We start from the raw sequence: 15,171 nt of genomic DNA, 5'->3' as shown, positions 1-15,171 counted from the left end.
ACATAAAAGAAGAAGTTAAAACCCTTATAGTAAGTTAAAACGATAAAAGATGCATTGCATAAGAAATGCAAATGACTCATACAAAGAAAATCAATAAAACATATCCTATTTAATGGACTAAGGTTCCATTTGTGCGAGTGTTTATTTGATGAAAAAGGGAAATTCAAAAGTTCCTACTCAGAAGCTAAAATACTCATTAAAACCCTAATTGAGATGAATAACGTGATCTTAAAAACTCACATGAATAATTCAAATCGAGCAGTGATGGATGAATACAGCCTGAGTAACATATAGCTAATAAGCCCTGTATGATTGGGGAAGAAATGAGAAGAAGAAAAATGAAAACCTTGTACAAGGCCGCAATAGTAAAACCGTCGTTCTTGAGCATGATCAATGAATGTGAGAATGGGAGAGAGAAGCGCAATTAGTTTCAATAGAGAATTATGTTCATAAATAGTAGTTAGATAGTTTTTTTTTTAAATATAGAAGATTTTTTTTTTTTTTTTAAGGAGAAGATTAATTTTTTAGAAGCCTATTTAATTAAAAAAGCTAAGATGTTTATGGACCATAAAAAAATCTTTTAGGTCTATACTTCTATTTGTGTACCAAGTTGTGATTCTGGATATTTCAAAAGCTTATATAGTTCAACACTTATATATCAAGATTTCTCATTTATAGATCACTAATTTTCTTCTGATTGGAAATGTGATATACTGCAAAAAAGATTGTATTCTCACTGTTTGCTACATAATTCTTGTTCAGGTGCATTTATTATAGCTGTATTCTTTGCAGCAGCTTGCAGTTTTCCAGTTGAATATGTGATGACTGATGCTGAAGGAAAATATCCATACACCGGCTATCTTGACTGTGCTGTCAAAACCTTCCAAGCAGGAGGACCATTCAATTTTTTTACTGGATTCTCTCTCATTTGTGCCAAGATTTTTCGTTTTCATCTATCATTCTTTCGCGTTTTTATATTCGTTATTCTATCCAGCAACGGAGGAGGGAAGTCACGTGTGTAATACTCTAGGGAATTGGGGGGCTTCGTGATAATTGGAGTTTGATTACTTTAGTGCCGTTTTCTTTCTTTAATTTGGTGGTAATTGTTTCTATTCAAAAATACTTTCAGTTTCATTAATTCGACAAGATTTTTGGAGAGACATACTACCTATATAAGTGACGACGTAAATATTTTTTTGTTAATAACGAATGTTAGTAAGTAGTTGTTAATAAAATTTTCTTCTTTGTTTGAATTTGAACATATGACCTTCAATTTTTGTATCGTTAATCTTAAATCAGTTTGAGTTACCCAACCTATAAACAATATTTAAGATTTTTGGCCCAACATTTCTTATGCTCGTTATGATTCTTTGCGTTTTGAATAAATTTTGTCTTTGCCTCTTAAAAAAACAATATTTAATGTAGTATTTTGATCCATGACAATTTTTAGTATTTTGGTCCACGACAATTTTTGGGCCGCCCAACTTGATCCCAACAAAAAATAATACAAAACTAGTTTTGATATTTTAAAATTGGTGCCGTTTAATTAGGGAAAGGCTGGTTTTTCCCCACCATGGGAAAGTTAGTTTTTAACCATTAGATTAAATAGGGTACACAATTTTATCATGGTCTCTCAACATCAAATTTTTCCCACATCATCTTCCACCACCATCATCACCACCACCACCACCACCAAAACACTTTGTCTTCTTCAACCTTGTTGTCTTCCACCTCACTATCTTCAACTCAGACTACAATTGACCCACCATTACCAAATCACAGTGCAGTAAAATCACCACTGATGAAATATAATAACAGAAATCTGACTGTGTAGAAAACATCAATCACAGAGACCGCTGCCAAATCTCTCCCTCTCTCCTTTGTTAATTCAGAAGTTCTCTAACATAAAAAATGCCCCCCCTGTTGGTTTCAAACACAGTTGAAGAAAATTCACCCATATTCAATTTTTGCCCTTATTTTTGTTGAGATTTTTAGTTCATGATTCATAAGCGGTCTTTCGAAGTTGTGTTCTTAATGTAAAAGGAAATATTGTAAGCCATTATGTTTTTTTTCTTCTTTTTGAATTAATTTTTGATTTGTGTTGTTGTAGATTTACATGGCAGTGAATTGAAAATTTATTAGATTTAGAGAATAAATAAATTTAATTATTGTCTGTGATTTAGCCCTCTTTTGCAATTCAAGGAGAATTGAAGAGTTACTATGAAAGCTTGGACAAAAATAGTGACGTTGTGCTGGTGGTGGGTGAGTGACCATGGAGGAGAGAGTGATGGTAGAAGAAATAAGTCAGTGTTCTTCTTGTACAAAGAAAAAGTCATTGTTCTTTTTTTGTAACGAGTATTTTTTTTTTTTTTGACAAATTTTTTTGAAACGAGTTGTTTTGTTGACTAATATATGTATTTTTATAAAAATGTTCAAGATTAATTTGAATAGTTTTTATTAAGATAATAAATTGGGCCAAAAAAAATAAATTAAATTGGGCTATGAAAAAATGGAGAGATTAATTTAGGTATGGCTATTTGCTTGTCCTATATATAGAGCTGTAAAATAACTACTTTTTTTAGTTTCTTGATTTTGCTCTCAGTCGGCCGCAATTGTCGCATCCACACTATGGTAAACCAGTTTGCAAAGGTTTTCTTATTTTATTTCTTCCATTGTTTCTCTCTACGATCTTGTTTTATTTTTCTATTAATCTTGCTGTATTTGCGATTTTGTGATGTTGTTTTCAATACATTTTATTGTTTTTTTTTCCGACAAAATATATTTTATTATTTTATTTGTCTAGCCATGGATGTGCTAGTGGAATTTATATTTGGTTGCTTTGGTTTAAAAATTATTATGGCCGTCTCTGTACGCAGTTGTTGTGGCAGCGTTTGGGAGTATAAATAAAACACCATAGTCGTCAAGAAGAAAAATCACAGCAGAGGTTTCTAGTTCTAGAGGATGAAGATTAAGTTTGTGGACTTTACGGTTACTATAAATCCTTTCTAGGGATGCGGTTGTTACAAATCCATTTTAGGGTTAACATTTTGGCAATTGCTCTTTATATGTCCTTCAAATTGTTTAACACCTTTGAAGTAAGTACATCATAGTTACAACCCGATTAATAAGCAAGGACTGTAACTCCCAAATAATTTGGTGCGATCGTATTTTAAGACTCGATAAATTAGATGGACTTTTGAATAATATAAAGGTCTAAAGAGCAACCGTTTATCATTTTAACCACTTAAAACCTTGTTAATTTGCATCTTAATGTTAATTTAATGTTTTTAGATCTAAATAAAAAGTACATACTTGTTGATTTAGGTTGAATTTTTTTGATTGGTGTACATTAACAAGTACAAAGAGAGTACTTGTTTTATTTTTTTGGTTATTAATTGATGAGTACTTTATTGAATTACTTCATTCATGCAGTGTCCATTAGCAGCTATTTTACTAGCTAGGGTTGCTTGCAGCTCTCATTGCTAGATATCGGCTGTATGCATCTGTCACCGCTGGACTTGGACGGTTTCTGTGAGTTGTTATGACCGAATTATTCATCACAGTTGGAATTTTTATTTTTATTTTGGAATTGGATTCACTTTTGTTAACAATTATTTTACGACGCTTTTACTAAAAAAAACATTTTTTAGCGCAATTTCTTTAGCTTTCCTCAAACACCGTTGTTTTATTCTGATGTGGGGCTTTTGAATTTTTCTTTTTCTTCAAGTAAGCACACATGGAACCTTAATCCTTTATAGCGGATTTGTTTCAAGATACTTTGTATATTTCTAAAAATAAAATGATAAAATAAATATGCATTGTTTGTTAATCCTTGCAATTAGGGGGTCGTTTAAAAATTGGTCTCTGTATTCGTTAATCCTTGCAAACTAGTCTTGCAATCATTAATCATTTAAAATTTCGTCCTTTGACCAACTTAAGCACTGCCACGTCACTAATACGATGACGTGACAATCACTACCACACATGAAATTTCAATTTTGCCCTTAAGAAGATGACAAAATATTGAAGAAATAATTGGAAACTCAGGGGTAAAATTGGAATTTCATATATGACAGTGATTGCCACGTCATCAAATTAGTGACATGGCAGTGATTAAGTGGGGAGAGGGACGAAATTTTAAATGATTAAACAATTCAAGGATAAATTGTCAGGATTAGTGATTATAAGACCAATTTTTAAATGACCCCTAATTGCATGATGAAATACATATTTAAGCCTAAATTTATTAAATTTTATTCTTTAGTACAAAAGATGTCTAAGAAAGAAAAACATCCCCAAAGAAAAGGGTGATTTTTTTTTTCCAAGAAGATAAGAATAGATTCAAGTGTAGCTACTCATTAACCTCTCTTTGATAATGGTTCCAAGGAATATACAAATATTAACAAAACATTTTTCTTTAAAATGCTAGAAATACAACTTTACTCTTTATATTCCCATAAAGTTAGTTATTCTCGGAATAAATTTAGTAAAGTTTGAAACAAGGGCACCCTTTGAAAAGGGTGGCATGTTTTATTTGTTTTCTTTTCAATGTTTGTGTGAGTCCTTTCCATTCTTTTGCGATGCATCTTCTATCGTTTTAACATAATGGTTTTAATGTTTTTCAGAACCTTGACAAAAATAAAGCATCTAAAATGTTTTTCAGAACTTTGGCAGAGGCAAATAAAGTATCTAAGGATGGTAAGGGTTGAGTGCTTGCAAATTATTTAATAAATGCATTACTTTCTCTTTTTTTGGTTTGAACTCTTAACCTCAAAGTCCTTAATCTTTAACCCAAACCAATTGAGCTATCCAACCCTCCATGAGATTAAGGTTATATCCGGTTATTTAATATGAATAGTTCTAGTACTAGAAAAGCTTTACTATTTTTTTGCACAATCAGCTAGTTTGATAGAATGACTTTGACAAATATTACTCTATATAGGTTTGTGGAAAGTCAATTCATATATGGTGTGTGATTGCTACAATTATTTTAATTTTTTTGAGAGTGTCTCTTTGATTTATTGGATCGATTAACTTTGAAGTGGTTTTTTATTTTATTTTAACCTACCTTTTTGTTTTCTCAAACTTTAGTTTAAAGAATTGAACACTGTACACACATCAAAAGTTCGAGCATGCTAATAAGATCTGATTGCCCTAGCTTATATATTTTGCACCATATGCTGACCTGTTAAAGGTTAATTGCAGTAAGCTGGTTATTCACAATGCAAATAATTAAAACTTATCCTTAATCCAACTATCAATTCATTGTTCTTTGAAACGTTGAATCCCGTTCTTTATCTTGCAATATCCATGGGATGGCACTATACTCATGTAAAAACTCTTTACGTATACCCAAGAGACTACATATTTATAGTTATTTACTTTTTTTGTTTCTATTAGTGCTCTTGAACTTTTTCCGTTGCTTTTTGTTTAAATTATTTGCATTCTAAGTTTGGATATTTCAAAAGCTTATTCAACACTTATATATCAAGATTTCTCATTTATTGAACACTAATTTTCTTGTGACTTGTAATGTGATTTTCCATTTTAATTATGTACATTAGTTAAGCTACATATGTGGAAGTCTCTTTTTATTATACTGCAAGAAGATTTTACTCTCACCATTTGGTTATTTATCTCTTTGTAGGTGCAATTAGTGTATATGTATGTTCTGAAGCAGCTTGCAGTTTTTCATCTGAGTATGTGATGACTCATATTCAGAAGATGAAACCTCGTGCTGAAGGAAAATATCCATATGACTTTATTGACTGTGTTAACAAAGTCTTCAAAGCAATTTATGGTTTGCTCGTATTATTATTTACTATGCTCTTTGTAAGTTTTGTCTATGGTGGTGGTTTTTGTATGGTACTTTACTATCGTAGCACTCCAGGGGCTAGAACACCTACTGTCATATGTCCCCCGTGTTAATTGGATTTGGGGTTACCTTAGTCCAACTTTCGCAAATTCTATGGTATACCCAACAATTTGCATGTACCGATACATCAAATTATTAAATTAATAATTAAATGAGTTGTTTTTTTGAAGAAAAAGAACTGTTTTTTATCATTGACAATTCCAATAATTAAATTATATTTACAAAAAGCGTTGACGAAATAAAATTTACTTTTTTTGAATTTTTGTTACATATAACAAAGAATATTGATTATTTTTTATATGAAAATGTTAAAAATTTAATATAATTTTTATAAACAATGAAATGATGTTTTTCTTATAAAATGATGTGTTCTAAAATATAAATATTTATAAATAACTCTTTATTTCATAAAATAATCGTTAAATATAAATTTTTGAAGTAGGAGTACCGATACACCTTAATTTATGAGATGTACCGTAGAAATCACCCTTTAATTATATAACATTCGACCCTTATATTTAGACATCCATAATTCTCAAACACCAATTCAACATCTCATTTTTTCTATTTCTTTTGTTGCTAATAACATCTCATTTTCTTCCTTTAATAAAAGATAAACATCTAATTTCTCGTTATCTCTTTCTTTTTATTGCATTACTCTCTCTATTTATATCTCTTTTTATTGCATTACTCTCTCTATTTATATCTCTTCCTTTAATATTTAATGTTACTATTTAGAATAGGAGTTGAACACTTTGGTAATGTGCAACAATTTTTTGACTTTAGAGCATTAAAAAGTAATTGTAATTTTTCATTGGTCGATAAAAATTAAAAAGAACATAAGAATGTATAGTATAAAAGATGAAGATCAAGTGAAGTGTATGAAAGATGAAGAGGGTAAAATTATTATTTAGGAAAGAGATATAAAGCATAGATGGAAGATGTATTTCCACAACTTATTTAACGAAGGTTATGTGATCTTACTATACTCTAACAACCCATATATTAGATAGGAGAACCAAAACTATAACTACCATCGTCAGATTCAAGAACATGAGGTAAAATAAACGTTGAAAAGGAGGAGTGATGACATGATAACATACCTATTAAAGGGTGGAAAATTCTAAGAGACAAAGAAATTGAGTGGCTTATTTGTTATTTTTTTTAAAAGAAATGATATGGTCAAAGCAAATGCCGGATTAGCGGAGAAAAACACTTTAATTTTGTTCATAAGAACAAGTGGGATATACAAAATTGGATATAGGGGAATTAAACATGAGTCATACCATAAAATTCTATAAAATAAAATAAAAAAAAGAGTTATTGAACAGAGACTAAAAAAGGAGACTCATGTTACTAATAACCAATATGGTTTTATCTCTGAGAAGTCGAGTATGAAATCGATATACTTACTACGATGTGTGATGGAGCGATAGACGATGGAAATAAAACCAATTATTTATAATATTACTAAAATTGTAAAAATTATAAAATACAAAAAATTATGATGCATGTTTAACACGACTCTCCACATATATTTAATTTGTTGATTTGGTGTTAACTTTGTGGAATTCAATAGACATCCGCTTCAAATATCAATAATTGAAGTAAAACAAAAAAAAAATCGCGGATAAATCGAGTAAAGAACATACAAAATTGTAAGGAATACCACGGTACTTAATAATTGTACAACTAAACCGAAAAGAAATAAGAAAGAAAAATAAAACAAATAGCAAGAACAATATTTTCTTAGTGTAAAAATTGACATGTGATTTAAACTATTATTACTTTTTTTTTAATGATAAATGTTATTAATTATTTGTTAGATTAATATTTACTTCTTCATTCGGATTTGAACCGAGGACCTCTAATTATCCTTGGAGTGATTGAAAAAATTATTACTTATTTTAGTGACTTAGTAATTAGTTGTTAGATTAGCATTTACTTATTTTAGTGACAAATGTTAAGAATATTTGCTTTTGATATACACCATAAATGGTCTCATGTTCTTAAAATGACGTTTCACACGCATAATGAACAATCGGTACAATAAGATGATGATCGTGACATCGAGGACGTAGTGAGGTATAACGAGGAAGCGTCAACCACTTTTCTCGCGTGGTTTGAAACAAATCGTCGGTATGTAGGCTGTCGCAGTCTGACCTATGCTGAATTTCCAACAAGATTTATTTATGTCAAGAAAGACAAACAGTGGCAGCCACGTAAACTAGGAAATCAAATTGGAAGGTTTCATTACACGCGGCCTGATATAGGGGAGCTGTACTACATGAGGATAATGTTGACCGTTCAGAAGGGTTGCATGGGATATATTTACATAAAAACAGTTAATGGACATACCTATGACACGTTCCAAGAAGCATGCTATGCTTTAGGATTACTTGATGACGACATAGAGTTTATAGATGGTATTACGGAAAATGGTGAGTTTGGTTCGGGTCAACAATTACGTTGGTTGTTTGTGCATCTCTTAACCACTAGCACAATGATGAGCCCTAATATTGTATGGGATGCGACATGGCAGTTGCTGTCCGATGGTATCTTATTTGAACGTAGGAGGCATCTAAATATTCCGGGTAATATTTATTGCACTTATTTCGAAATCTATGTACCATTTTGTTTTGGGTAAGATCTGATTTTTGCATTTTTTTTTCTTTGATTAAAAAGGCATAGTTTAGAAAATGGTTGACATATTCATGCTCAAAGTATTGTATGTCTGTCTCGATAAATATATTTATCTATGTAAGTACTAATAATAAACAGATACACTTAAATATTTTTGTTTTGATGAGAAAGAATTTATACAACAACCTATAGAATACAGAGCTTTAAGTAAGAAACAAGTTTAAAAACTTAATTTAAGAAGAGCTTAATACATAAATCACGTATAATTGGTCTGTTAATGGTTTCAGAGTTCATGCATCATTTCAACACACTAACCAATAACATAGAATGAGTTGGAAAATGAAAGTTAAAAGGTGCGCCACCATTCTTTTTATAACTTTTTGAAAGGTTCTTTGCATATTTATTTGACATCTAGAGTTTTACATATATTTATATGGCTTAGGTCTTATCATATTTCTAGACCATATATTCAAGTGAAGAAAATATAATTTTGGGCCCTATGATACTGAATTAACTGATATATGTCTCTCACACGGGTAAGAAAGATAAAATCAAGCTACCGAAGACAAGACACACACACAATATATATATATATATATATAGAGGATGTATCTTATGAGAATGACTATTTTATATGAGAATGATGAGAATGATTATGGACTATTAGATTAAAAATAGATGGCTTATATTAAAAGATCCATTAAATGAGTACGGTGGGTATCAGACAGTCAAATTTCCCCCACTTCCTTTGCACTGTTTCCATCTCTTATTTCTCTATCCCCTAAAAAAAAAAAAAAAATATCTGGTTTCTCAATAGAATTCATGGATCTGTGCAGAAAAAACCATTGTATTTACCAATTCATAGCTAGTAATGCTAAACAGCATGCTTTGTTTCACTTGACAAAAAACAAAACAAAAAAAAGCTTCGTTTCATCACTGTAACATGAAAGGATCAAAATACAAGATCTATACTCATTAATTTCAAAATTGAGATCTGGAACTATAAATTCAGAATTGAGATATGAATCAGTGATAAGAACATATTTAAAGATGAGTTTGTCAGCAGGTTGTAATAAGAGAGATGGGACAAGGATGCCGTGAATGGAGAGACGCGGCTGCGCCGCCGTTAGTGGAGAGCCGCGGCTGCGCCGCCGTGGGTAGAAAGAGAGAGACGCGGTGGAAGATAGAGAGGCAGAGGGACAAAGACGTATGAAGAAGAAGGCATCTGTTTAGGAGAATTAACAAAATAAGGAGAGGTGTATGTAGTTTTAAATTTGATTTTTAAATCTCAATCATCTATTTTTAATCTAATGGTCCATAATCATTCTCATCATTCTCGCATAAAATAGTCATTCTCATAAGATACATCCTCTATATATATATATATATATATATATATATATATATATATATATATATATATATATATATATATATATATATCTTTTATGTAGATCAATCCATCCTTGTAAGTTGTTAATCGTTTGCAATTAGTCCCTCCCGTTACAAAAACGTTGTGGTGGCAGACGGAGACACACGTGGCGAATGGTGAGTTGGCAAAGCATGCTTATGTGTCAAGAGAGCTAATGAGTGGCTAAAAAGGAGGGACGAAAACCAAAAATGTAAAATTGCAGAGGGATGAAATTAAAAAGACGTAAAAAAAATTCATTCCTCTCCCTCCGTTTTTTCTTCTTCATCTCCAACTCCAATTAAAACTCCATTTCTCTTCGCTTCAAGATTCAATTTCCCAGAAATTCCAAACCCTAGATTCCAAATTTCAATCCCTTGAATCACGCCACAAAGAAACCTTAGAGAAAGCTGGGAGTCTTTTGGATTTGTGGAAGGAACAATTGGATCGAGAACCGGAGAAGGGTGCTACCGAAATGGTGATGTTCAATTGGGGTTGGAGATGAAGAAGAAAAAAAAAACAGAGGGAGAAGGATGAACAAAATTTACGTTTTTCTTAATTTCATCTCTGCAATTTTGCGTTTATAGTTTTGGTCCCTCCTTTCTAGCCACGTGTGTCTCTGTCTGCCACCACAACGTTTTTGTAATGGGAATTAACGGGAGAGACTAATTGCAAACGGTTAACAACTTACGAGGATGGTTTTGAAGAAGAAGAAAAAAAAGATACAGGGATGAATTGCGAAAACCACGCGAACTTATAAGGACGTTTTGCATATTTAAACCAAAAATTTATAATGTGAATCATTTTGACAAATTGTTCGAAATCAGTGAATCATGTTTATGTATTAATTTATTTTTATGTTAAAACATTTGATTAGAAATATTGATTTGTTTTTTAACATTCATTGTAGAAAGAATTTTGCATGAAATCAGAGGTCAAAGCAGAAACAGTATCTTGAGGCACACATCCTCTATCCAAACTAAATCAGCATTTGCCAAAGCAAATTTAGCTAATAAATTATCTAATAGGATAGCCAATGGTCACTATAATAATCTAAACATAACAAAAGAACTGAAATCCAAACTTAAACTTTGCAATCCTCTAATACCATCCCAAAATATTATTTGGGCAGTGAGATATAGAAATTGACCAGCAACTTATAGCATAAACACTTATCATAATAAGCATTTTTGTATAAGTTTGCATAGACTATTTCTATAGCAAAAGATAAAACTAAGTTAATTGTTTTTTTATATAAGTTGTTTCCATAAGCTATCTTAAAGAACTTATGAAAATATGTTGAAAAAAGTTTATGAAAAATGCTACAAGCTGTTTTCATAAGTTCTCTCAAACAGCCTCGCAAAACTTATGTCAATAGATAAGCTCAATTAAGTTAGAATATTCAAAACCAAAGTCTATCCAGCAAATTAGACAAATTTTCCATAAGCAACTTCACTGCTACTTGGCAATAACCTGCAACTTTTCTACCGTCGCAAAAGGTTGTTGATGGCTATACATGCCATCTGCAACGAGCAATATAAAAACTTGAGAATACCCTCAAATATAAATTATAAAATTAATAACAACAACATTCTCAAATATAAATTAGGCCAAGTGTATTATGGGCCTTTAAGTCTAACATTTGTACCGAATTAGTCTTTTTAACTTTAAATTGGTCATTTATGTCGGCAAAAGTGAACAAGCAGACCTATAATGTTTTCTTATAATAAATTGATCCTTTTTTCATCCAACTTTGGTAAAAAGTGCTTACATGATCATTTAACATTGATGTCAAAAGTTCAAAGAGTGTTTATGATACCAAACATGATTTCTTATTGTTTCCTAATTCAATCTTAATTTTACAGATAAATATTTTAAAATGCATTTAGCCTATAAATTATAAATTAATAGAAGCAACAACAAAATAGCAGTTTGAAACTAAAAAAACTACAAGGACTAATTCGGTATGAACGTTAAACTTAAATGACGCTAAGATACATTTTTCCTATAAATTATAAACTAATGGCAGCAAACAACAATAATAGCAGTAGAGTTAGAAAAACAAAACAAAGGTAAAAGAATAATACCATGACACCAATAGAAATCCTGACACAATAGAGAGGGAATCCAGTGTAAAATTTCAAAATTCCTCCTGCTTTGTAGGTTTTGACAGCGCAATCAAGAAAGCCGGTGTATGGATATTTCCCTTCAGCATCAGGTTGCATATTCTGAATCTGAATCATCACATATTCAACTGGTAAACTGCAAGCAGCTGCATAAATAATAGATACAAAAATTGCACCTGAACAAAATATCCAATAGCAAATTAGGGTCTAGTAAAGGAAGAACTCATGGAAAGCAGGTAGAATGAAACAGAGCATCAAACAAAGTTCAAGAGACAAATTGCAAGAGCACTAATGAAACAAAAGCGTATAAAAAAAGGTGAAAGACTCATTTAATAAAAATTGGAACATTGAGCTCCAGAAAGAGGATATAAATTAAGCCGCCATAAAGTTAAGATATATTTTTTGTTTAGTTGAACACCTCAGCCTGCATGAATATTTCAACTCATTCAACCTTACACAAAATGGTATTGGTTTGAACTAGTATATTTTTTCTATTAAAAAACTTCTAATCAAATAGTTCTAGCAATTTTGGCTTACTAAATACATATCATAATACCTATAATATACACGAATCTAGCTTACTGACAGCATATCTACGTTGTGGGGGAGAGACAATTAGGTAATCCACCAATCAGCTAGTAAATAAAATTCCGTTCCCATACACTAATTAATCCCTTATATTTACCCATTACTTAGGGATGGCATTTGAAAAAACCCGCCCCGTTTGTTTTAAATTATTTTTTACCCTTATATTTGGTAATCATATTACTCTTATACCGTTCTTTTGTTTTAATAATCTTGCAACTGAGCAGAATTTTTTTAAATGTGACATTATGATATGTAGAAGATGCTCTGTGCTGTAATGATTTTTGAAGCTTTTGTTATTAGATATATTTTGTTGCTGTGAAAAAAAGAAAAGAAAAAAAAAAAATATATATATATATATATATATATTTTACCACAGTTGCAGGTGGGGGTTGGGGTGGGGCTGGGGAACCCGTCCCCACTGAGGGCAGGTTTGGGTGTGAATTTTCTATCCCGACGAGTTTGGGGGCTGGGTACAATGAAGCGGGGGCGGGAAAGGGTATACTAAAACTCGTTCTCGCCCCGCTCTGTTGCCATGTCTACCCATTACTCTATCCATATTCATGGATGAGAAATCGAATCACATCCCTGACGGGTTTGCGTATCCCCCCATCCCCGTGTGGCATAATTTAAAAAAAAAAAATTAAAAAAAAAAGTATTTTTCAGCCCTGGAGCAATGTTGTATTACATTATCCAGCAAAGAGATGATGGCGATCGATGACTATGCAGATGGAGATGTGAGAGAGAGAGAGAGAGAGAGAGAGAGAGAGAGAGAGAGAGAGATCGAGGGTGTGAGACGTGGAAAGAGAAGATAGAGAAATCAGATAAGTGAATGTAGTGAAATGATTTAGGTTTGAGTTTCTATTTATATAAAGGGGTAATAGATTGATTTTCAACATTCATGATGGGTTTGGGTATCATGCCTAGCTAGTAAGTTACTTAGCGAGTGAGAGATCATTGGATATACTATGTTTGTTAATATTGGATAGCCAAACCCGAAACAAGCAATACATAAATCCTAACAACCTACGAATACAAAAGCAAAGGGACAGAACAGGTTGAGGTAAGATTACTTACACAAAGCAGTATCTGTTAATTCGAGACCAATAGTATCCTTGAAGAACTCAACAGTTGGACGATAGGAAAAATACAGTGCAACGACTTTTACTGCATTAAGAGCTTTATCATGCCAAAAAGGCAGACCCTGCATCAAGTGATTCAGGTTGGACACCAGTTTGAAACATACCGAAACAAAGGATAAATAACATAACCAGAACCAAAGCCAGCCTAAAATATCAAAATAAACAATCGACAAAGCAAATCGAGGATGATTAAGAAAGCAAAGCAAGTAGGTAAGAATTGAAAAAACCTTGTCGGCGGCAGCAGCAACACCCTTATTCATAGACACGGTGGATGGGAAAATCGCTTTCAAAAGAAAATCAATAATCTTCGATACTCTCGGCACCACGGCACTCTTTTTATATATACAGGGTTTTGCTATAAAACATAATCACACCTTTTAAATTGGACATAATAAAACCCCCAGATTTTCCTCTTAAAATATATGTGAAGACAAAAGGGTAGAATTGTAATCTAAATTATTAAAATATTCTTACTTTCCCTTTGCAAATGCATCTACTTCTTCACTGCGGTTTCTTCTTCCGCTAAACTCGGCTGCATGCAATCAACTCCACTGCGTCTACTTCCCTTTGCCATACACCCAATCAATTTTTTTTACATCAAAGTGAAGTACCCTCTTGCTCCTCTCTCTCAAGTTCTTGTTCAAAAGAGCACCTTGTCATCAATCCTCTTCCTATTGCTATAAAGTTGTTTACTTCAAAAGCTATTCCTTTGTTTTGAAATAAGCATTACTTCCTCCATCACTAAACTTATCCTATATCAAAAATTACTTACACTTGAATAGAAGACAGCGAGCATAGATTTAAAACTCAGACCGGACCTACCGTGAACCGATGGAGTAACCGGTTCAAATTGATTATTGAATCGGCTATGTTGTCAGTCTGGTGCGAACCGGCCAAACCTGATGACCCTGCAGTTTGTGGAAACCAGTCGAGTTAATGCTTCAGTTTGACCGCACTGCTAGTTATTTAAAAGGGTTTGTCTAACATGTGCAATATTGAAATTGTTAAAGTAACTAAAAGAAATAACTTTTCATTGAAAACAAACAATTATTAATTAAATATGTTGAAAATTGGCTTCAAATTTGTGGTTTGGAAGAACAGAGGAATCGTGTCGCGATTTGGCAATCGTGACACGATCGGAGATGCCGTGAGCCAAGTTTGTTGGAAGCAAAATCGTGGCACGATCTTGGGAAATCGTGACACGATTCAGAAACTTGCTGGTTAAGTATCTATGATAAGGACTGGTCAACCTGGGGACCGTTGCAGATCGTGACACGATCTAGGGAAATCGTGGCACGATTTCTTCAGGGCAGGACTAGTATTTAAAGTGTTCTTGTGCTTTTTTGGAGATAACCTTAAGAGAGCTTAAGAGAGAAAACTTGGAGATCAAAG

At 32.2% G+C, this 15,171-nt stretch overlaps 1 protein-coding gene across 1 annotated transcript; it reads right to left on the bottom strand.

The window, feature by feature from the left end:
• Window positions 1-10,930: 10,930 nt before the first annotated feature.
• On the bottom strand, window positions 10,931-14,463 carry LOC11419042 (mitochondrial dicarboxylate/tricarboxylate transporter DTC). Its single transcript, XM_024772516.2, has 5 exons — window positions 14,254-14,463; window positions 14,007-14,134; window positions 13,715-13,841; window positions 12,014-12,228; window positions 10,931-11,449 (listed from the first exon to the last, which is right to left on the bottom strand). Exons 1-5 carry the CDS (start codon window positions 14,270-14,272, stop codon window positions 11,411-11,413), a joined length of 528 nt encoding a protein of 175 aa, XP_024628284.1. The 5' UTR covers window positions 14,273-14,463; the 3' UTR covers window positions 10,931-11,410.
• Between the last annotated feature and the right edge of the window lie 708 nt (window positions 14,464-15,171).

Source organism: Medicago truncatula, chromosome 8 (assembly GCF_003473485.1).
Source record: "Medicago truncatula cultivar Jemalong A17 chromosome 8, MtrunA17r5.0-ANR, whole genome shotgun sequence".
NCBI lineage: Eukaryota > Viridiplantae > Streptophyta > Magnoliopsida > Fabales > Fabaceae > Medicago > Medicago truncatula.
Note: the sequence above shows the minus strand (reverse complement) of the source record. Positions and strands in the feature narration are given on the sequence as shown.